The sequence below is a fragment of the Ammospiza caudacuta genome, chromosome 3, assembly GCF_027887145.1.
Source record: "Ammospiza caudacuta isolate bAmmCau1 chromosome 3, bAmmCau1.pri, whole genome shotgun sequence".
NCBI lineage: Eukaryota > Metazoa > Chordata > Aves > Passeriformes > Passerellidae > Ammospiza > Ammospiza caudacuta.
Window position 1 is genome coordinate 40,562,113 of NC_080595.1, and position 25,384 is coordinate 40,587,496.

General features: G+C 39.7%; 1 protein-coding gene across 1 annotated transcript in view; it reads right to left on the reverse strand.

Annotated features, from left to right (window-relative positions):
- Positions 1–5,551: 5,551 nt before the first annotated feature.
- The window catches only part of PRKN (parkin RBR E3 ubiquitin protein ligase), a 554,180-nt gene continuing 534,347 nt past the window's right edge, over positions 5,552–25,384 (reverse strand). The window contains exons 10-12 of the mRNA XM_058801467.1: positions 21,674–21,760; positions 9,814–9,931; positions 5,552–6,801 (exon numbers count right to left, since the gene is read on the reverse strand). Coding sequence (XP_058657450.1) covers positions 6,692–6,801; positions 9,814–9,931; positions 21,674–21,760 — 315 coding nt within the window. The 3' untranslated portion in view covers positions 5,552–6,691. The remainder of the gene's footprint in view (positions 6,802–9,813; positions 9,932–21,673; positions 21,761–25,384) is intronic.

The window sequence follows — 25,384 nt, forward strand, 5'->3', positions numbered from 1 at the left end:
AAACCCTTTGATCATATTGTGATCTCTTTACTTTGGAAAAGCACAGTGCAGAGCTTTCCAGGTTTAGCTTCCAAGCATAAACAAACTCAGTTGGCTGAACCTATTCAGGAGCATTTAGCATCCATCCCAAGAAAAACATTGTATTGGCCCCAACAGAAATGTCTGAATACTATTTCATTGTACTGACTGCTCCTTTCCATATTAGCATTATCTTTTGAGCATTACTTAAGGCCATCATTCAACCAGCTTTTGGCCTGCTAACCAACAGCTGGAGTTGGCAGGCTGTCAGGATTACTGCTTATGAGGCAGACAATACAATCAGGTACCAAGTAAGAATGCATGTACAGCTTCAGATGTACTTAACTAAAGATCTTTAAAAGCAGTGTGACATCACTGCTTGATGGATTTTAGTTTGGACCAGAATGAGATGGAGAGAATATGAGGTGGGCATGAGTATGTCTTTTAGATTAAATATTTAACTAACAAACAGACAAAATGAAACTGGGATGTCAAGTTCTCCCAGAGATCTCCTATGCACTGCTAAAATGCCAAAGTAAATAGTGTTTTCAAAGTCTAAATTAGTCTTCCCCCAGTGAAGCCAGCAGTAAAATTCCCAGTGGTTGCAAAGGATGTCAGGTTAGATCATCGTTCTTTAGGCCACTGAAAATCTCATCTTTTAAAAAATTATTTCTTTGTCTCCCTAATATCACACTGGTGTTCTCTGGACCTTGAATTTCAAACTTGCTTCCTGCATCCCTAAGCCTGTGTCAGCCCCATCCCAGCACACAGGTGGCCTCTACTTTGGTGCAGCCAGATTTTCCCAGTTGTGAAGAAAGGGATTATGTGCATTTCAGCTGTTGTTTTGCCTCCATGTAGTCTGACTGTCCTCTCTGGACTGAATTCTCCAACTGTAAAATACAGATAATGGCACTTCCCTGCCTACATAGATTATGTGAATTCCTCAAGCTTTCTAGGGATAAAAGCCAGAAAGTAATGTAACAGGTGATGTCTTGCTGCATATTTTATCTACTGGCATAGAACCATTACTCCATTATTCAGAAAAATGGGGACAGAGACAAGAAAAACAAATTAAAAGCAAAGAAAAAAGCACTATTAATAATAATGAAGAAAAATGAAATAGCATATGGCCTGATTTCTAAAAAAAGATATTCCTGCAGATACACAAAGCACTACATTAAATATGATTCTCCATATGATTAAATGAGCTTCTCTCAAATTTCCTACCTTTCTGCTACCTTAAAGCCACTGACATTTTTTTCTGGCAGCACATACTTACCCAGAGTATGAGAAGACACTATTGACAGCACGTACTCCAGTAGTTCCAAGACAATCAAGCCAACTTCTAGAGCATTAAACAGTCTGAAGATGAGACACACACAGCTGGAAATCAGTAGGTGACACACAAGGGGGACCACATGGGCAAACACATAAAACACAGATACAAATAAACATAATAGCAATCAGTAGACAAACATGTTTGAAAAGAAGGGAGAGGTGCTTTTCTAAATTTGCTAATTAGAGATAGAAATACTTCTTTAAAATCTGTAAATAAATCAGATAAAATGCAAAGCAGTATATTTGCCTCTTCTTGTTGAATCATTGTTAATTCTGTGCTGTCAGATACGTCTTGGTGAAGCTATTGAAGGACGATAAGGAACCACTGGACATGGAGTTTCCTTCTGGAAACTTTCATCCAGTGTTGTCTTTTTCAGGCTTTTCAGTTGCTTTAGGAGGAACTGAAGGAAGAATGAGAATTTTGTAGCCTGGAAACAAAACCTACCTGTTTAGAGCTATTGGAGCTCTCTATCTCTGTGTAGGGTTTCTCTCCATCAGCCATCACCATATGTCCTGTTTTCAGCTGGTATAATGGGATAATTTTTTTCCTAGCAGCTGGTACAGCACTTGTGTTTGGATTTAGTATAAGAATAATGTTGACAACACACTGATGTTTCAGTTGTTGCTAAATAATGCTTAAGTCAGGGACTTCTCAGTTTCCCATGCTCTGCTAGTGAGGAGGTGCACAAGAAGCTGGGAGGGAGCATGGCCAGGACAGCTGACCTGGCCTGGCCAAAGGGATATCCCAGAGCACAGAATATAATATGCTCAGTATATAACCTAGGGGAGTCAGCTGAGAGGGGCTGATCCCTGCTCAGGGCAGGGCTGGGCATCAGTCAGTGGGTAGTGACCAATTATACTGCACTCGTTCATCTTGGGTTTTATTCCTTTTTCTCTTTTGGTCATCTCCATTTTCCTTACTATGATTCCATGATGATGATGATGATGATGATAAAGATGATGGTGATATTTTACTTTATTTCACTTACTAAACTGTTCTTATTTCAACCCCCAGGTTTTACCTTTTTCAGGTTCTCCTCCCCATGCCAGAGTGGGATGGGGAGGCACAGTGCACGAGTGGCTGCGTGGCTCTCAGTTTGCTGGCTGGTTAAAGCACGACACCAGACTCATCCAACACTGTGTCAGACCAAGTAGGTCAGCATGGGGCTAACCAATCTTCAAAGACGATTTTATGCTTTATCCTTCCCGTCTTGCTGCAAGTGTTGCTCCCTGAGCTTCCCACAGATGATGATTTACTTGTGTAAGGGTTTGAGCAGCACGTGAGGAACAGGAGGAACACAACAGTGGTTGTTACTCAAAGTGTGAGAAAGCCCTTCGGCAGAAAGGGCTGAATTTTCCCAGTCTTCCAGGCCAGCAGAATCTCTTGGAATCTGGCCTCTCATGTTTCCCTCCAGAAATACAAATTTCACTCCAGCTTACATGATCAACAACATCTGCAGGCAAAAATACCACACTGGTTTGCCATAGAGGTGATACCTTGCTATTCATGTGCACACAGCATTTCGCACTGCTTGCTGTTCTTTCAGAGCTTGACTGTCACTTCCCATCAATGGCATAATGTTTCTTCTGGAGTGCCATTTACTGAGTTTTTTCTTTAGTGTACCCTTTAAAATGAAATAATTTGGCTTGTGTTTTGTGACAAGATAAGACAGACATAGAAATGATATTTTAGTCAGAGTCACAGCTCTTGAAGTATTATTTACTTTAAACTTTGAGATATGCTTTTCCCTGAGGAACCCAAACTGTTATGTATTTTTTTCCTAATATACTTGGTATTTGTATTTCATTTCTAGCTGGAATTAAATATTAGAGATTTTCATTGTAGATATAGAGCTGAATTATTATAATGAAAATTATTATTGAATATTTAAGCATACATCCTGTTCTTAATCCATTTAACATCCACTAAAGGATCCCAGATTGCAGTACCAAGAACAAGTCTGTAATTGTTTTAATCTGAAAGATGAAGGTTCAAGGTAAAGAGAATTCAATTAACAAAGCCAAACCTTGATGTGAAAAGGTACAGCCTTCTCTTTTTTGCTTTATAGCTCCACAATAAATCACCTTCCTAGAACATACAGTTAAATGTCACTGTTTCCAGAGTGTATTGCTCAGAGACAACATAAACCCACAAGCTCTTTAAAACTTTTCATCATTCATTAAGCCCTCAGGCTGGTTACCTTCTTTCATGCTTGAGTCCTGTTTGTCTTCATTAACCCTCCACGGCTGCCCAGCATCACTTCCAGAGATGTGCATGCCAGCCCTGAGGAAGTGTTTGCCAAGGCTGGCTTCATGAATGCCAGCAAATAATGCCAGTGCTCTGAGTTTTTTAAAAAGGAAGATTCCCCTCCTCATGCAGCAGCTGAGCCAAGAGTGTGCAGGAGCACAGACAACAGGTCCTGTGCATCCTGTCAGGAGCCCTGCCTTGTCTCTGGCAGGGATGTTGCCATCACACCTCTAGCCATGAGCAATTGTACTAAAAACTTGGCAGGCTCCACCATGCACATGCACAACGAGCTTCAGAAGCCACTGAACCAACCAGAGAGCTAAAGTTGGAGTGAGGTGAATTTCACTCTGATATTTCAGGGCTGAAATAAGAGGAGCAGTGTGAATAGACACTGAAAACTTGTTCTGTTCTGTTTGTGTCAAATTGCAAAATAAATTGGATTTTTTCAAAACATTTAAATACATTTTTCTAAACGGCACTTTCCATGCAAAAAAAAAGTTTACCAGTGTAGGACATTTTAAGTTCAATTCACACATCTTTATAGGAATTCCAGCATTCTTACAGTGTCAGCAGAGCATTAATCCTGAATTTTCATGCCCTTTAAATTGTGAAAACTATGAGAATCTTAAAGAGAAATTGGATTAACACCCTTTGCCATCTCAAAGTTTGTGCATGTATGCATGGAGACATATAATATTAACACAGAGAAGATCAGGACATGTTCTGTGAAATTCCTCAGAATACACATTTGTTTTTGGCAGAGTGCAAAATCTGGACTGTATGATACAACCTTGAGTCAATGCTGGAACTCCTTTCTTTATTCTCCTTTCCTGCCCTTGCTTACGTCTCAGATGAATGCTCATAACCCTGTTCTCTCACCGGTTCTTCCAAGAAGGAGGTGTTTCTATTCTGGCCTTATGACTCATGCCTGCCATGCCCTTCCCAGGCCAGAAGGAAATACAGGAGCTGCTCTGTAGTCCATTGACTTCAATGGGCCCTGATCCATGGGCATAAATCACATTTCTATGTAACAATTTAAACATTAATATGTTAAGTCAGGCTCTAACTCAGTGAAACTGCCTTTCAGTGAATAACTTCTTCTTCCTATATGAGAAAGTCACAAAAAAAAAAAGATTCAGACTTTGATTCTGAATGTTTTCGAATATGATGATAAATCAGTGATGAACTCCCATGTAATACATGATAAAAGTAAAATTAAGCATTGTTATTTTTCCCCTAGCCTGTTGGAAACTAGCCATATAAATTATAAAACAGACCCAGATATAGGAAAAATCCAATAATGAGATAATCAGAACTCACAGTAAAATACCCCTGTTAAGATAAAATACTTAAATGAGCTACATTGCAGCAGTCAAGTGCATTCCTACACTTCATTGTAGCTGCTCCTGAGTAAGTTTTAGTTCAGCAGTGCCAAACAGGAAAATTACCTTTAGGAAATGTCCATTGTTCTCTCATTGCCACTTCTGTTCTTTCTCATTTTCTTACTTCTACCAGTTCACACTCTCATTTTTGGTACTTCATGCCTTCATTCTTCTGTTTCCTCACACTTTTAATGTCACTCCCAGTTTAGACAGATGAATATTCCATTGGCTTTAGCAATTGGACATTTTTTTCTAGTGAGCCTGGGATTTTTTCATGCCTCAAGCTTCATGCTCTGCACTGATATGAGACCCACCCATATTTTCAGGACTCTACAGTCATGCCATACAAAATATTAGTTCAAACTTGATAAAAGAAGACCATGGTTATGGAACTTATTTTGTGCTAACATTATGTCTTGATCAAAGGGCTTGCCTCTCAGCTGGGAGTTTGAATCAGTCAAGGCAATGCATGACCCACCCAGTATTTTTGAACTCACTTTGTATTAAAAAAAAAAACAAAAGAAATAAAGTTTAAAATTTTGACCTCTTTATTTATTGTGCGTTTTTTTTTCCAGAACTAAACTGTGCAAATCCTTACATGGTGTGTTGGATGTGGACATTACCCATTTCATTTCAGAGTAAAACATCAATGTAAAGATCACAAACAGTAAAATTGTTCAGACTTGGAAATGCTATTAAACTTTACATACTGTGTTAACATTGAAAAATGAAGCTGTCTCTCTGCCCCACACCATTGGAACAATAAATGTATTTTCAGAATAATACCCATATTCTATTTCAATTTAGAAGAATCATGGTAGAGAAAAGCCCTGAGAACTCTCCTCCTGCTTCACTTTGCCACGTCCAAAGCATTCCATAAGTACAAGAAAAATGAAGCCCTGTGAGTGTAGCTTGCACAACACATAATTGGATCCAGTCACCACTGCACCAACAGCCATGGACAGGGCTGAAACTGCATCCTTAGCTAATCCTCCCATGGTAACAAAGTCTATAATGAGTAGGCAGGCTGGCTTTGTGTTGTATATCACAAATACACAAGCACAAGTGTGGCATAAAGCTGGGTGTTTCCATGAAAATTTCATTTGAAAGCAAAACCCCTGCAGAAAGCCTGTTAGGAAGAAGCCCTGAGAAAACACTTAGGAGCCACAGCCTTCCCTCTGCCAAAAATGCTGTTAAGAAATACTGCCTTGAAATCAAAAATTATGCTGAATGAGTGAAGAAGTGGTGAAAGAAAAAAAACAGATGATGCAGGAAACATCTTCCACCCCCCTTGATGCTCACACACTCAGACACATACACATGCAGGCTGCTCCCTTTTGCAAGAATTATGGATTCTTGACTATAAATGTCAAGTAAGGTTCCTCATGGTAACCCTGCCAAGTGTCCATGTTGATAGACTACACAAGTTCAAAAAGTTGTAATTTTCCCCTCTTTGTACTACGATGAGCAAGTCTGTCCATTAAAACAATTGTTCTTTTAACTTAGTAGATTTAAAAGCCTTGGCATAACTTCAATGTGATTTTGGTATGATTGCAAATGCAATAAAGCAAAAAGCCAACAAACTAGGCCAGCTTCTGAACTCTGTGTCGCTAAAACCACTGGGATTTTTGTTTAAGCAAGTGGTTCAGAATTTGAGCCTGATAAAAACAAGCTTTAGCAGCAGCAGAGACTGGCCTCAGCCCTGCTACTCAAACCAATGATCTCCCATGCAGGTTCTGTTCCACTCCAGGCCACAGTTCCAGCACCACTCAAACCTGCACTGAGGGCGAGGACATTTCATGTGCATGCAGCCACCTGCAAAATAGCAACAGAATGGCTTTGGTACTTGGAAAACACTTAGAGATGTTAATCAACAATTAAGAGCATTAAAATCAACTTTCTTAGACACTAATTTACCAACTAAGTAAATTATTTAATAAAAGAAAAGTACAAACACAAAGGATATCTCTCTAGGCTATCTAAAACCTGCTCCTCCTCTTTATTGGGCTTTAATGTGCATTTCTCACTCGAGGGACTGCCGGGGTAGGAGGAAATTGAAAAAGACTATGCTAGGGATAGGGGAAAGAGATTACAGTCTGTGGCCTTTCAAAACAGTCCTGGAGGTACCTCCTCAAGGTTACTCTACACTAGTCTAGCTGTGAGCCAGAAGATAAACAAAATTAAATCCTTTTTTGAATTTGGATTCAAAGATTTGCAAAGTTGGTAAATCAGGAGATAGACTTTGGTGGCTGACTACTGATCACACAAAAATGACATTAGTAATTTAAGTTGATTTGACCTTTTTAGTATCTGAAGGAGCCTTTTGATCATATAAATGTTTTTTTGCATGTTGGATTTCTTACTTCTCCATACCACGAGAGCAGCTTTAATTTCTCTGCTCATAACCTTGATCAAAAGTTTATTTTGTAATATATAAACATTAACATTGTCAAAGGTCATTACAGAACTACACTTCCAACTGAAAGTATGTTGCTTACCACACAAAGAGATCTTTTGTGTAATTCAAACTGAGAGAAAAGCATGAAGAAATGCTGAAATGTCATCTTGGTTTGACTCCAAACGGTCATGGGAGGTACAGGGAGTGTGTGTTCCCTACTGTATGAGCTGCTGCCCTTACACCATGTTTTTAAAAATGCCACTCCAGAATGTTTCTCAGAAGGCATAAACAAACAAGAATTGGTTTGTTAAAACAGGCCTGTCTGCTTCACCTGACAAAGAGAGAAAACCACTTGTGATAGCAAGGTCTATTTGTCAGTTTATATCTTTGTGTAAGAAAGGCAATGTGCCAGAAATATTTTTATCTTATTTAAATGTAAACATACAAATGGCTAGCCTCCATGTTCCAGTTTTATTTAAAGTTTAGATCCAGCCCTCTTTTGCAGTTTGTATTAAGCCATCACTGGATAAAACTCATCTCAGTCCTAGTGCAGGACCCAAACCCATCGGGTGCCTTCTGTAAAACGTGTGCCCTCCCTGCTGAGCTGCATAAATCTTGTTATTCTGTGCTGCATGGCAGCTGAGATCAGCAGTCAAGAGTGCAGAGTGCCTCAAGCAATGGGACCTTCAGCTCTGTGAGTACAGCAGCTCTCTGAGAGACATGGATGTGTATCTAAACTCACTCAGACTGGGGCCTTCGCTGTGGGAAAGTGTTTCTCTCTTTCACTTCAGCTGTTACAGGAAAGTTACTGGCATTCAGAAATATTCTACAATGCCTGAAGTTTATGTGGGCTATTACAAAAAAAGTTATTGGCATTGTAAAAGACACTGTCCACAGAATACGGGGAAGGAAAGCAGAATTATTCTCCCATGCGGAGTCAGTGTACTCCTCCCAAATGAGGACTGCTGGCAGACATCAGGATACAGTTGTCAGTCTCTTGACAGCAGCTGTACTTTGGCAGCTCTGAAGTGTTTCTTTAAGTTTACAAATGGCAGCCTAGAAGCTGGCATGTGCCGTACCCATGACCAAAGAAGAAGGCAAACACTGCACTTTTTAGGCTTCGTGATTTTGTTTGCAAATGACAGAATCACTGAGGTGGGAAGGTCCCTTAAGGGAACATCCAATCCAAAACTCTGCTCAAAGCAGGGCAACTAAAGTAGGCTGCTCAGAGTCTAAGAGAAAGCAAAGGTCTTACCATTCCTTCAAGCCTAACCAGAAGGGGGTTTTGTTTGGCAATGCACAAACTCCTGAATATAAATACTCACCATTATAATTTGTCTATTTCTAATCAGATTAAAGCTTCTGGTTTTCAGTCTGTTCTACAAATCTGTAAATAATTTTTTGACCTAGGCCTCTGTTATTTCTCTTCTGCTGCCCACCTTGCTCTCCACACTATGCCAAATCTTGTCTCACATTCCCACTCTTCAATTCAAGCTTTCTTTCCTTCTGCTTCTTGTGCTTGAAGGTGTCTCCCACTTTCCATCTGCCAGCTCCCTTTTCTTTCATCAAACCCCAGATTTCAGGATTTTGTCCTATTTCTTCCCCAGCAATATTTTTGTAGTGTCACTGCTCAAAATGTTCTCCCCTTGCAGTTCATAGTTCCTTATTTGGCGTTTTCAGTGTCCCATGTGAATGCCACAAGACTGGGAAGCACCCTCTAAGTATTTGTATAATATTTAGGCAATCATGTTAATATATTTTTATTAATTAACATAAATACATTTAAGTCTTGGAACAATATTAACCTATAAATTATAGCCTATTTACCATTCCTGTTCTTAATTTTAAACATCCCAATGCCAGCAGATTACTTTTCTTCCTACATAGTAAGCACTGATTAATGCAAACTGTTTGTCAGGACTCATGTTGCTTCCTCTAACTTGCTTTTCTACTGTGGGCATGTGGCTGGGTTGGGATTAATCTCACCCAAATTCAGCCTCATACTGTGTAGACATCCACAGCAGGACTAATTGTTCACACCCCAAGGTGTGATTTTCTGGCCTACATATCTTCTGCTTCATCGGGAGATGAGTTTTACCCTACAAATGTCTATTTTTCCCAGTGACAATGGAAAGTCTGGATAACGAGCTGGATATCCAGTCATATGAATGCTACATCCAATGCCCCATTTCCCTCACCTAAAAAATTGCTGGACATTTTGTGAGGCTTAATTAGTGGTTTTCAGAACTGAGTGATTTAGTTAGCATTTTCAAGATAATTTAGTTAAGGTGACATAAGGAATTATTCAAGCTTTTTGTGCTCTCCCCCTTTTGGAATAATATTATGCATATGTACACCTGCACATTCATACGTTTATACTGTAAAATGAATTTTAAGAGAGGTAAGTAGAAGATATCTAATAAACTTACCATTTTTTTCTACTGGAATATTGCAGTTGGGGCATGGCTTGGTTGTCTTCTTGATTGTTTCTCTAGATGCTTCTTCCCATCGAGCTTGCATGGCTGCATGTTGATCAACTACAAACCCCTGCAAAGAGAGAGAGAGAGAGAGCACTCACTGGGGCATCGAGCCGTGCTGCAAATGCACCAAGACAGGTAAAGCAAAAGGGAAGGCAAAGGAGGAGTCAGGTGAAACTGGCTGACAACATCACACGTTAGACACCACAGATGTGATTCTGCATCAGGGGTTAAAGCCCTTCTTGAAAGAAAAACAAAAACACCAAGGAAGTGCAACACTTGGTAATGCAGGATGGTGGGGTGCCTGGAAGGAAATTGTTTTTCATAATAAAGTGTACTCTGTTGCATTGGAGGTCTGAGTTTCATTCCAATGTAACCCTACACAAATATAGCATGCACAAAGAATAAACAAAAATTTTGTAAAAAGGCGAAAAAACCCAACCTGAGTAATGAAATGCTCAGAATGACACAGAAGGAAAAAGCCATCATGAGGACTATAAAAGGGACTCCTGTGTTTGTCCTATTTATGACTGTGACAAAATTACATAATCTACACAAGTGGCCTATTTGGCTGCTTCCTACCAAAAATGATAGTACAAGGACAAAAGAGATGGCAGTGCCTTGGGTCATTTCCATCACACAAGGTTGGCAACCATGTGAACAGTACCTATAAACAATGCATGTAGGTTCCAACCTTGAAGCTCTGCTCTCTCCATTCATAATATGGTTTTATTCAAGCATATGGGAAAATGACGAACTTAAACAAAACGATTTAATTTATAACAATTCCTGTAACTTAGTGTATACCTTCTAAATACTTATAGGCTTTTATGTGGATAGACTTTTATATTTATTTTTATGGATAATTTTTAATATATTTATTTCTACTAAGACAGAAAAAGGCCCAACTTTAAGCAATGCACCAAAGCCATAATGCCACTTCAATTCTGGTCATTTAGTATCGATAAAACAGAGTAGAGAGTGAGTAGTGCCTCGATTTCATGCCTGGCTGAAATGACCTCAGTTAAAATGGAATAACAAAGACCAACATCTGCAGAAATTTATTTCCAGCTCATCTAGTGACCATTGCAATATGCATCTAATGAAAAGCAAACCGAAACACAAAACAACAAAAAAACCCCCCACACTGCCTTCTTTTAATCAGGAAACATCAATAACATGTTTGCCATTATTTATTTTACAACCTACATCAGTCTCCTCAGTCTGTGAATGTCTTTTGTTGCTCCTTAAGATTCTCCAATTTGCTTTTTGATGTAGAGGTGACAGAAGTGAATGAAGTCTTCTAATCTGTATCCAAGAAGTGACTTTTACTCTTGTCTCTCTGCTGGTAGAGAGGGAACTCGGCCCTGCACCCTGCTGGATTATTCAGCAATTCGGCAGAAAGATGACCTCTATACATCAGCACATTAGAAACTTCTGGGAAATAGAAAAAGCTGCTCAGGCTAATAGCAAAGAACATAATCTAGTATTGATTTTTCAACACCTACATCCTTAAGGAAGGATGACTTTTGCAAGCAATCTGAACCAGCTCAGAGAGGCAGAGTGGGAGAGGGGAGAACACTTGACCTGGAGCTCAGTCTCCCCCATGACAGAAATAAGATGATATCTCATTTTAATGGGAGCTCATTGCTTAACATGCATACAGTTGAAAATCACTGCAGCAGTGACAAAACATTGCTATTCTTTTCAGACGCATCAAATGAGAAGACCAGAAGTATTATAAATTTTTTGTAATCAGTCCAGATGAGCTTCATACTGGCTGTTTTCTCAAATAGTCCAATTTGCAAGTGTTTTTAGTACTTGCAAAACACTTTTTTCTCCATCTTCATGTCTTTGTTGTGATCTAATAGCAAAGGACACTGAGGTAAAATTTCACATACCAAATTGCTAACTTTATTTGTATAAACATTTTTGGTCTTAGTTCTGCAAACAAAATTGGGAAACCCTAGGAATAACTAAAAGAAGCAACTTCTAGCCACACACATGCAGCTCACCAAGAACAAATTGCTGAAAACAGCAGTGAATTATTATTTTTAGTATTTTCCATTGCAAAAATTCTAGCATGAACTAGATGCAGCAGCATGATATTTCAGCCCATTAGAGCTGAAACACCCCTCCTATGCCCAGTCTTGCTGAATGCTATGTTAAAAACTTCCTGCTGCATGAACCAAATGCAGAGAAATGGCACAGTGATGGAGTCCCCGATTCAGTGAAGAAATCATACCATCCAGATCCATAAGCCTTCAGTGCTCATGTGCTTTATTTGGTGCCCCACACCCAGTAATGGCAAGCACACATATATTTATCTGCATTTTTTCTCCCAACAATAAAGAAAAGGTGTATGGCAATTCTTCATTACCTGTGTCTATTTAAATAATGTTCTTGCATCCTAAACTAGCAAACCTAACCTCACTGAAAATGGTCTAGGTCTGTCAAGCAGAGGAGTCTCTAACTCTGCTTGTTCTGCCTGGTCTTGGATAAGAAGCTCAGAGATGCTCCAGGTGTGCATCACATGTCAGTTTGCTGAGGACAGGGGACTTGGATCACTTCTGATGCTCACTCAACACAATATGCTCTAGTTCCCTGGTTAGTATGGAACATTCGTCCCAGCACTATGGAAAAGCTACTAGATTTCATCCATGCCACTTTATGAATAATTTTTTTTATTCTCAACTGTGCTGCATATTATGACCAGGAATGAATACCCATAAATAACAGCAAGCTACAGAAAGAGCTGTTGAAAGCACTATTCAATATCCCCCCTTCAGTATTTCCTTTGGGTGACAGGAGCAAAAGGTTGTCTTATTATCTCTGGGTCATCCTGAAGGACATAGATTTACTTCTGTTCCTATGCTGAATCTTTTGGAAAAACTAACAGGGATAAAGAGACCACAGAGACTGCCAAGGACCACACAACAATACAAAATCACGTACATGGAATGGTTTCTTTGTAGTTAATCAATATCATGCAGTACTGGAAAGAGATCTACAGGGACAGAAAGTATCTTGAAATAGAAATAAAGTGTCCTTCTTAGAGCAGCATCTTGTTCAGGTGACAGAGTACACATCGACCTGTCAGTAGAACCACACTGAAGCAAATGAAGAAGGTGTTTGCAGACAGCAACTAAGCAGAACCATCTAGATTAAAAACATTCATGGCAAAGCTTCTTGTTCAAAATACTGGAAGTCTTAGATACATAATGTTAAATTTTGACATCCACTGAATTATATACTGCCTTATGTTAGCACAGTTTAATGATCATGCTTATTTTGCCTGGTATAGACAACATCTCAAAATTGAAGACCCTTAATTCAGAATAGAATATGCAACTGTTAACCTTCTTTGTGCTTTGCTTTAAGTGGGTGCAATTTCTGTATTCCTGTTTGTTTGCCCTTGGTGCTTCATCTCTCCCTGATCAACAAAAAAGCTGGTCATGCATAACTTTAAAAAAAATGTATCCTAGTGAAGCTTTCTTTAAATCCAAAATACATTTGCTTTTGGCCAAAAATGTTTGGTTTTAAGAGAATTTTACTTGCAAAAATAAGCTTTTTATTTAGGGTAATAGAAATATGTAAAATTATCTCACTTCATGTGAAATACAGAATTTTAAAAGGGTTTAGATGTCTCAAAACAGGAATTATTACTCATTTTCTAACAAGAATGTGAGAAAAGCTATGCATACTTGAAAGCATTTGAAAGGAAGACAAAGTTTAATTCATTGTGCATGAGCAATGTTCATCCCACCATAATATTTAGGTTAACACAGCCCACTAGAGCTAGAGCTCTAAGCAAAAGCAGCCTCAGCTGTTGAAGACTGATCTACAATGGATGGTGACAGTCCAACTTGAATTTATTGTGTCTTCTTGGCTTCAACAAGGCTGTTTTATGAACATGATCACATGAATTACCATACTGTTATGCTTATTGGTGCCTTTTACTGCAGGGGGTAAAAATAGCAGGTGTCCAGGGCACTAGATAGGCTAGAGGGTTTTGGAAGAAAATGGATTATTTAGAGTAAAAATCTCACAAATCAAGGTGTGAATAGCTGTGGGACTATTGCTCTATTTTAGAGACAGATTTTGGCTAATTCAAAACACTAAAATGTGGCTACAGATAAGGAATAGAAAAGATATTCATTCAATGAGATTATGTTTCATACACAGGAAAAATAGAGGTGCCAGTACTACAATGATCCCGTTAAATCCACATGAAGCAGCTTTGTGTGAGCCAATTTGTCTAGTGTGCCTAGGGAATTCTGTCATGAAATGAAAGAGCTGCTTTGTGATGAAAGCAACTAGTTAAAATCAAATTGATATACACAGGGTATTATATTGGATACAAGAAGAAAGAGTGCTCTGCTTTGGTGACACTGCACATCAATGTTCTCACTCTGTGTGCTGCAGCCATTCATATAATGAATTAAATTCAGGTAGATGATGAATATTGAATTTGCACTGATCTAAAGCAGAAAATCTAATCTAATACAGGTCATTCTTATATAACTGTTTTCCATGAGCAGAATAAAGAACGTGCCTTCTCTCGTAAGTGGCAACACTGCTGAAAATGACTGTCAGCTTAACCTCATAAACAAAAGCAGTCTGTCACATCTTTTTTACTTTATTGCTGCCCAAAATAGGAAAGCTAAAATTCTCTCTATATATCATCTATTTCTCATTAGACAGAAAGTTAAGACCTATTCTCAGATTTCCTCTGGTGCATCTTTATTTATAACACAGAGATTAATTTTACAGGACATTTCTGGTTATAGTTATTTTTCTTGCTCCTTTAATTAGGCACCTATGGGTTGAAATGTCCTGAGCTTGACATTGTGAGTATACCAAATACTAAAACCCTCAGTTTGTTTTTCAGTTGTTTAAGATATTTTAGAGATCAAGCTAGGTGTGCCATTCCTTGTACAGTCATGTTTTATTTAACTTTTAAAATTTATTTGATGGAAAAAAATCCCCAAAACAACCAATGGCCTAATAATAGATGTTTTGCATTTCAAACTGTGACTCAGGACTCATTGAAAGGTACTATGTACGATGAATCTTTTCAGTAGCTTTTCCTTTCACTAAAATGCAGGGAAATAATTAATTTTTGTGTGGTTATCATTTACTATTTATCATTATCATTAGCTGCATAGAGACCTAGCTTCACAACCCTACATGCTTGCTGGAAGTCTACAGCATGGGAGGTTAGCATGTGTTGTTCCACGATGGAGAAGGAAGCCCGGCAGGCAATACCTGAGCATTTCATACCCCCTGCTGTCAACTCTGAGACCTGCACACAGGAGGCAATGGGATGGGAGGAAAAGATGAGCTGGGAGCTTTTCCAGAGCTACATTCCAACAGCCTTCAGCAGCATGCCAGGTGCTGTGTCAGGCTTTCCTGGATGTGTGTGCACGAGCACATGAATGTGCCTTTATTTTTGCACCTGTGCAGCAAAAAAACACATCTGGGAAGTGATGCTATGGGTCTGCTTGGAGCCAATTTTTCACCTGAGACATCATGCCTGAGTCAGGTTTGAGCCCAGAAACTCTGGTTAGAGGGCAGCCAGAGCCCTGGAAGTGTGCCAGGTCTGCCCTGACTCAGCTGACTGCTCTGCTTTTGGTTAGGTCTGATGGGCTCCTGGGCAGACAGAGGTGCTGGATAAATTTTGTACTGCCAGTTACAGAACAGAAAAGCTATTGCCTAGATCCTATGTTAGCTACCTGAGGACTGTGAAGGCTGAGATCCAAACAAGGAACAGCTGAGGTTTGAACTGAAGGTGCTGGGTCTGGGAAGGGCTTTGGGATTCGGTGACAAAGGCCTCCAGCTTAGGGCCACAGCCAGGACAGGCAGTGTCCCACAGGTTAAGAATGGAGTTAAAGTCAAGTTTTACAGCACTAGCTATAAATTTACACTGGAAAAGACTGTAGATGAAGGTATAAAACACGTATGTTTATGCCTCAGTAAAAATGGTATTGCTGTTTATTGTAAGAGACCATAGCCTTTGTGCCAGCACCACGAGCCTCAGGACCCAACAGGCTTTATCTGAACTTGTCTTGGCATGCCTACAGATTTGATTTAGCCTGTGACAGATGTTATTGAATCACCTGGTGACTATTCCCCTGTTCTGCTTTTGCTTTTGTACAATTTTTGTATTATTGCATGGTTCAACAGTTAATGTATTTTTGTAATTTACAGGCAGGAATGACCATCATAGGTACTATCAGTCAGAACAAACTGTCTCTGACTCTACAATAAAATGCTGTGCAAAGGAGTAACAGCATGGGATGATAGAAGAAGCCTTGAAAGCAGAGGCACAGGATGATATGGGAGGCCCCATCATTATAAACCACATTCAAGTGGTCACTTACCCAAATACAGCCTTGAAGAGTGGGTAAGAAGTCTTGAGGACAACAGAGAGATCAAAGGCATAACCAACTTGGATAAAACACACCAACATTGGCTTGTGGGTCAGAGAAGGAGTCTGCTAACAAACAAATAAGACTGACTCCAAGCAGATTATAGAATAAGAAGGAAAAAAATCCTTCAATATCAGCATCATGCTCCTTCTGGTAAAAGATTCACTACACCAGCCCATTCCAGACTGCAGCAATTGAGCCTAGAACCCAGGCAAGGAGTGGAAGTTTAAAAATAACACTGGGGAAATGAGTGTTACTAGAAAGTTTGAATATCCTTTATTTTAACTATAATTTGAACTGTAAGTCCTAGTGTTATTGTAAATGGGCTAAAATTACTTCACTGACAAACTAAGACTTTGATAAAATCAGCAATACATTTTTTAGTTTGCATATACAGTGAACATGGTCTGAAATAAACACCTTTAGCAGGTAATGAGATTTTCCATGTAACAAAATGGCAGAAATTTACACCACTTAGGCTCTAACCTGTGTGAGAAAAATGGGTAAGAATTTTTAGCTGCATCAGCAGCTAAAGATGAATACTTACAGAAGGATTTTACTGGATTGCATGGATTGCAGGGCCAGACTTGCTAGAACAGACTCCTTCTCTGATTAGCTGGAATTAAGGCTTGGACTAAGACTAGGAATGTTCTGACAGGATTTTTAAGGAGTTTGGTAGGACAAGATAATCAGCAGCTTTTTAGAGAAAGTTTGTCCACAGAACCAATTCCAAAACATACTTTTTAATAACACATTTCATCCTTTTACCCCCAAACACTTATGACTCAGTGCCCCATATTCTGCTCACTTATTTACGTAGGCACCACTTTACATCAGTGTCATTGCTATTACAGTTTATCTTGCCATAAACCAGCTTCCTCATCAACATGCCCAGCACTGAAACCATCCTGGGAGCTACTCTGAAAAAGTTCAAATCTAATATGTGGCCACATTTTATTGTCCAGTTGCTAGTGAGCAAGAAGGTGCATTGCTTATCCTTGTAACTGGAAAACCATCTAGAAAGGTTTGTGCTAGGAAAGCTGGGCTAATTTTAAGGTGGAGACTTACAGAGGAAGCTGGTTTATGGCTAGATTCCCCACCAGCACAGACTGTCTATGTGTGAGGTTAAAAGAGGCCAGGAAGCTTGGTTTTGTGGTGTACATTGCAGGGACTATGTGGTTATTTCTAAACCTAAATCTGGCTGGAGTCACCTTTACCGTGTCATTGATTCCATCATGCACACTGTGCCTTTTAATTCATCAAATATGATTTCTTCTGTCATCCCAAAGTTTAAACAGCTCCAGAAGGCAGCAATGGTTTTAAAACAAAGCTTCCCAACTGATATTGCCACAAATAAATTTTATTTTCCCTGAAATAATGTAATTTACACACTAAGAAGGGAAATAATCAGTGCTGCACCAGTAGGTAAATGTTTAAGATAAGCTTCCAATGGCCTATCTGGACTAAAAGTAGGCATTTCAGCAGAAATAGAACATTTCATCCTTCCCAATGGGCCATGCAATATCTGTACACAGATCTGAAAGGTCAGGATATGCCAGTAGTTAAAGCTGGGCTGCTCTCTGCATGCTTGCTGCTGAGTTTGCCTTTTACCCCAAGCAGCAAGTAATGCCATTTAGCTTCCCTAAAGCTTCCAACTCCTTCATTTGGAATAGGCTTTCAGAGATGCATATGTGGCACCTGCTTTATCCCTCCTATGTCCTGCAATCATGGCTGCTCTCTTCCTTCCTCCTGCCAACTCACCCCATTGCCCCTTCCATCCTTCTCTGCCCTCCGTCACAGACCCACCAGCTACACTCCCCTCTCTGTACCTCAGGCTTCCTCCTCCCTCCTTTTGACATCTGCCCAAGCACAGGCCCATTTCACCACCACCATTTATGTTTCCTGGACTTTCATAGCTGTGCCACGTCATTTCACCTCTCTCTTTCTTTTCCTCTTTCTGGAGCTTCCACTCCATCTGATGGGTTACAATCCCTCCAGTCAGCTCTTGTCTTTCATGGACACTCAAATTCCTCTGTATCAGGCTCTATCTCTTCTTTTGGGGGCTCTCTTTCTCCAACTCTTCCCAAACTGGTGTCAGGCTCTAAGGGCACCATCAGACCTTGCTGTCCCAATCCCCTGCTAATCCCTGCATCCTGTTTATGGCCCAGGAACCCATGTCACTGCCTGGTGACACTGCAGCACGGCCTGTCTCCAGCTCCTCATATCCCTGCCCAGCCCAGTCATAAGCCACCTGTGGACCCATCTTCCACCATTTTGGCTCATCCCTGTCCTCAGGCCCTGCCCTGACACATGGAAAGTCCCCAGGAAGCAGACAGCCCTTGCAGTGCCCTGACACACCTTAGGAGAGCTGCATGGAGTGCCACCACAGCTCTTCCTGCTGCCATCCACTACTGGTCACCCAATTCCTCTGCCAGAACTCTCCTTGGTTTTTCTTTCACCTCTGTCACACTCCTTGTGCTCCACCATGTTCACCTCTGTCATGCTGACTGAGGCCTGAACCTGTCCACAGTGTTTCATTTTGTTGAACGTCAGAGACCTGCAGGCATTTACAGAAATGTGAAGGCAAGAGAAGGCCCTTCCACTACCACAGCTACTAGAGGCTAAAGCAAACCCTGCATTTTTCTTATTGGAAGTAATTCCCTGAAACCAATTGTGTATCCTGCGTCTCTTCTGAAGAGGAACAGTTTAGTGGCTGTGTGTTTGTTTGATCCTTAAATGAGATTGGTAGAAGTTGTGGCAATAAGATGTCTTGATAAAATAAATGCTATGGAAAGGATCCAGACAGGAGTCAAATTGCATGAACTGGAGACAACCCTGGAAGTGTATTATTCCTACTTTGAAACAGACCATGGACAAAAAATAAAACAAACCTTCTCACTGCCTCAGCAAGCACTACAACCACAGCAAGTTAGGTCTGACACACAGACCTATGCACCTGGCAGGTGATGCCAAGTGAACAGACAGTCTGAAAGCACATGTGGATAAATGTTTACACTGATTTCAGGGAGAGAGATTGAAACTGTCCCACGGGTCCTGCTCTCCATACATGCCCCGGAATGGTCAGTGTGCCCGGTTCGGGAGCCTGTGTGCAGGGCGGCTCTGCAGGGATGCTGGGCAGTGAAAGCAGCATCTCAGCAGCCCTGCCCTCGCCCTGCTTCTGCTGCCGCTGGGCTTGCTCGCCTGGCCGAGGAAAATGAGGGAAAACATTCCTTCAGTGGCACAGCACCGCCTCGTGGAGATGTTTCATTAGTGCCGCTCTAGGCTGCCTCGGGGAAGAGGAGACGGACCCAAATCAATTAACTTCAGCTTAGACTGGAGTCTCAATGAATCCTGCTTAGTCTGTGGTCTTGTCTGTGCACGGGACCTGATTTGTATAGGTGCAAGAGTTATTCTGGTACCATCATTTAGCTGTTCTGGAAACAGTTCCTTGCGAGTGCAGGACATTTTTCAGGAACAGCAAGAACATTCACGTGACACTAGAACTGCAACAGCAGTTAACATTGCTAAGTTAACAGGTCTGATTGGGTGAAATTCATGTGCTGGGAGATTGAATCAGACGGGTGAAGTGCTCCCATTGTTATAAGGAAAAGCAACGGCAATATTCAAATATTTAAAATAAATTACTTCTTTCTATGGTATTCTGATTCTTCCTGGTATACATTTATTTCTGCCTTAGAAGATGAAAATGACATGAACTCTAGCTTTCACGGAGCCAACATTGTTGAATTCACTTTTTACATGCCATGACACTTTCAGTACTCAAGGCAAAACTCCAAGCATAAGTAACTATATACATATATAGAATATATAGAGCTCTCTGTTCCTGTTGAGATGTATTCAAGTTATAGTTCAGTTTAATTCAGGTAAGACATTGAGCCTTGGTCTCCTGCTTTACTAGGCTGTTGAATGCTTTAAGCATCTCTCAATGTCTTTGTTGAAGTTGCTTTGGTTTTTTATATAAATGTGAATGGGAACCAGAAGACTGCTCTAAGGCTATTGCAAATAAAACGACACCGTTCTTCGTGGAGGGCAGCTAAGCTGCAAATATCCTTATTATATATACATATGGCTTCAAAAATGGGTTGCACAAACCCATGGAGAAAAAAAAACCCTGCTGATAGCTACGAAACATAAAATACCACATATACATCACAAATCACTAGAGGCTGGAAAAGTAGATGGATTTTGGGTCTCATATAATACACATGTTTTAGGTGAACAGAGGTAGATACCCTGACTGACTAGGAGGATACAGGCTGTTTCATTTTGTCTCAACTAATGCTAATTCTTTTTATAAATTAGAAGAGCTTTATTAAGAAAGGTTAAAGAGAAGAATCTCTACACAGGTCATGACCTAGTGCAAGGTTTGCAAAGTATAACTTATGAACCATCTCCAGGTAGCACATGGCAAAGACTCAGAAAAGAATTTCAGCTCTCTGTCAGTCTGTGTTTGGGGGGTCCCCAGAAGCCAGCCTCAGACAGAGCCTGCCTGCAGGCAGTCACAGAGCTTGGCACGCCTCCCTGAGAGCTGGCTGGATGCAAGCTCTCATCAGCACCTGCCCACAAACCTTTATCTGCCACGTTGGACTGTGTGGAGGCTCAGGGTTTGAGTTTCTTCTTAGCATCAAATCTGCCAGATATCTGAATACCAGTTTTCTGCTTCCTAGGAGTGCAGCTTGGGCATCAAGCTGTGAGATATTTAGGGGATATGTTTTCTGGTCTTTCACTCTCTCTCCCTCTTTTTTTTTTTTTCTTGTAAAGACTGTGGTTTACACATTCTATTTATTTCAAGAAAAACTTGAATCTCAAACAAAGACAAATGCCACGAGAGAGAAACTATTTCCTCTCCAGGTCTATAGCTACAATAGCTACAATATTATAGAGCAACCTAGAATAATTATCATCTAACAACTTGCAGCCTAGACAATCTATTTTTTTTTATTTCTGTAAGCTAAAACATAAATTACCAATAGGCTGCGTAGACTGTAAAAAAGCCCTGTTATTCAGCCCAAACCCACATGATTTCCTGACTGGTGCATTGAAAATAAACTGAAAGGCAGAAAGACTATACAAAGCCTTTCAAAAGTGTTCACATTGAATAGAGACAACCATAGAAGCCCACTGGGAAGGCCTTTTCTTTATCAACTGATGGCAGAGCCCTGTGTTTTCCTGACAGAACTCGGCTGCTCTATCAATCAAAGAGACTGAAATCCACCGCAAAGCCAATTCGGCAACTGCGACGGCTGGAGTAATTCAGCATGAACATAATTGCTTTTGCTTAGGATTATAATTAGGATCTATTTGACAAATGTCACTCTGGCTGGGCCAGGGATAACGATCAGGAGTTGTGAGATCCGTACCTTCTGGGCCATGGCTCCTGGTGGGCTGAGGAGAGAGTTGCATTCCCCTTCATGAAATTCTTCTTTACATTCACGGCAGAACACGGACTGGGAAACAAACCAAAGCATGCCAGTCATAAAAACACATTAGGGACATGGCAGGTTACAATCATGAAGAGTCATACAATAGATGATCCCTTGCCCTTCTCTTCCTATTAAATTCCCATAATCCTCCTAATTGTGCATCTTATTATACACTCTGATCATTAACACAACAATTTTGCTGTTATTATTATACATTTTATCAGTGGAGTAACGCAAATGCCATTATTAAAATACGAAATTTTGCAACATGGTCCATTTAGGGACATAAAGTCATACTAGATAGTTTATGGGTGTGCTTTTCCTCCTGTGAAATCTATTTATAGAAGAAGGGTGATAGCTGAAAAAAGCTGTTCTGCTGTATAGTGTTTGCTAATGGAAATAGTCTATTCATAGTTCTGAATCAAATGCCTTCTCTATAGAAAATTATTGCTGACTTTCCTAGGGGATGACCACTTCATAAAAGGCCATATGAAATTCCATTTTCTAGGAACTTACATCCTTGCCATAGACCTTTATAGGATGGTTTAAAAAATCATAGAAAGAACACAATGATAGGATATTTAATGCAGGGTTTAGGGATCTACTTCTAGACCTTTATTGCATTTTTAGCAGTTGTTCTGGTTTTATTCTCCTTAAATAACATTTTTTTTTACATAAGGCTTCATTGAAAGGAATGTCTTTTGCAGATAAGTGAAACAATTCTCCCTAGCTGTCTGACTGCCTCTGCCACCTAAAGTGGTTCATATGTATCAGGTTTGATGGCTTTTCTAAACTCTAAAATGAAGATATCTGACTTGACATGTGTCAAATCTTTGACCCATCAATGCTGCATTAAATTCTGTGTCCTTGCAGGTAAAGGGAAAAGTCAATAATGTAGAATGGGTGTCTCTTATGCTGTTTTAAAGCTTTGCTGTCTTGATGCAACTCCAGGCTCTGAAAGATCTCTCAGTGGTAAGCCACTCTGACTGGCATTATAAGCAAGACTTATAAAACAGCCTTGATTTTTAGATATAGAGCTGCATTCACATATAATGAATAAAGGATATCAGGAGGACATGACACTAGAACGTTTGTCTGCCAGTAATTCCAGCTTTTGTATTTTCATTTTGAACTATTTCAAGCTGTATTTTCACTTTTCCAAGAAGCACTGACAATCATATTTTATTGTCATGCTAAAGTAACTGCCCTTTATGAAAAGAAGCATAGTGCAAGTCCAAAAGGATTGATCCTGTTATTTAGAAAGGCAGGGAAATTTGGAGCTGTGGAGTGGAGTGAGTGTTCTAACTTCTAGAGATATCAAACCTAATCACTTGTTTGCTTTTGTGTCACTTCTTCCTCTATTTTGTCAATGACCTAAACCATTTTGTTTTACTTCAACCAACACTGATTTGTTAATTCACTCGTGGTTGTTAGCAAGCAGCTTTGCAATGGACGCACTTTTTTGTGGGGTGTGTTGTATGGGAGGCTGCATTGTTGTAATAGAGCATCATTTAAATACAACAACGATTTGCAGGGCATTAGTGGTCAAAAGTTTCAGGTGTGTTAGCTCTGCTCAAAGATGTAGACAGTTTCCATCTGGAAACCTAAGGTCCTAAAGAGTTGTTATTCCTTAACATTTAAGGTTATGCCTGGGTTTAATTGAATTTCCTACTGTGTATCCTACTCTCTTTTTCCTTTGTGACTTTATTTCCTTATGAGCACATCTGACTGACAACATTTGTCTGACAGTGTTTTGTAAACACTTGCTTTATCACTGCCTTATCACACAATGCCTCAGCTTGCTTTCCTTACTCCAATCTCTCTTTTCCCATGCAAGCACAATTTTAAACCTTTCATAAACATTGTAAAGGGAGAAATAATGAAGAAAGAGAAGAAAAATAACCAGGGCATATATTTTGCAGAGACATTCTGGCTGGCTAGTTTATATGGCATTGGTGTTTATTACAATAATAAAATTCATAAGCTCCTGCAGTACTATTTAAGATGTGAAATGCATTTTCTCATTATAGAGGCCATATTTTACCCTTGCCTTTGAAATAAATGATCCTCAGTACCAATGTTACCAATGTTTTCCCCACAGGCCAATTGGAAACATTCATGAGTGTATAACTGGGCCTTTCGCTAACAATTGTATATCCTGCAAGTAAGTCTGTGAGTGGGCCTGCCACATCCTTGTAATGAAACAAAGCCTGATTATTTTTGTGAGACAGGATACTCTTTTCACATCCTATTAGATAATGGATGAGATGTAGAATCAGTTCTGTGGCAAAGAAACACCCTGGAGGCTGATCAGTTTGTCAGAATAAATAGGCATCTCCCAACAGAAATGCATTAAGCACTCCCTTTTTATGGCAAAGCATGCATCATAAAGAAAAGGCATCTCACAACAAAGAGCAGTTGGTGATAGTTTTTTTCATTTTTTACTTTCAGACATGAAAAATATGATAAATTTTCAGTAACAAAATACAGTTGCAGTAAGCAACTGCAAAAATCCTGTCAGTTAACTTGTATTTTATGGCTTCATTAATATTAATACAGTTACTTTGCCCTTGGAAAGGATTTGATGTTCAGTCAGTATTTAATACTTTTGCATAAATTTAATATTAGTAAGTGTTTAAAATTACTATAAATACTGTAATTACTAATAATAGTTACACTTTCTTTTCCTTCTTGTGCCAAAAAAAGACTGGCAGATTGCTGTGTTAATATAAACAGCAGATAAACTTTCTACGTTTCTACACATTTAGCACTTGCCATTGTTACCCTTGAAAGATTCTTTGGTTGGAAAACAACCAACACAAAGAATAAATCCCAAAGGTTCAAACCTACCCCTGCATTAAAAAGAGGATTAGCAGGGAAATCCCCAAAGCACTTAAGGGATTTAGGCACTGGAAATTAATATAACCTGTGTGTGGGCTATTACAGGCTTTTGAATATCTGTAAAAATGTATGAGATAGACCCAAGCAGAAATCCTAAATCCAGTGACCTCAGAATAGGGGGTATTAAAAACCTCAACAGGGATTCAGATCCTGTTTTTAAAATCCTCCTATCATTATGATTATTCAAACAAAAGGTAAAATCAGACCAAACTCCAGTCATTCTATAGAATTCAAATGCCACAGATGACGTCCGCAGTGATGCTGAATAAAAACTAGGATGAAAATGAAGCTTCAGTCTCAGTTACTCCTGACTAGGCCATTTATAGTGTTTTAAGTTTGGAATTGGGAGCGGAATGCAGCTCTTTTTTCTCTTTTTTTGAATGAAAGGAAAATGAGTTTGTCACTTCCATGCTATGCTGCTTGGTTTTTTAGAAGTAGAGATTTTACCATTTCCCTTTTCACAACATTTCAAAGATTTGCTTTGCCTTGGATTAAGCACCACAGCTCTCATTCTCTCCCTTGCCTACTGCAAATGCCTTTTCTTTGGTCTCTGATAATATCTCCCTATAGTGCTTATAAGTAATACCATTAAAATAATCTTGCTTCCAACTTCAGTAAAATACTCCCATTCTCTGCACAAAGCTTCAAGTTTGAGCTCCCTTCTTTTATTTTAAAGTTACTCCTCAACTCAGATATTCCTTTTCTTTTTCACCCTTACCTCCTTCCATCTGTCTACACAGAAGAATG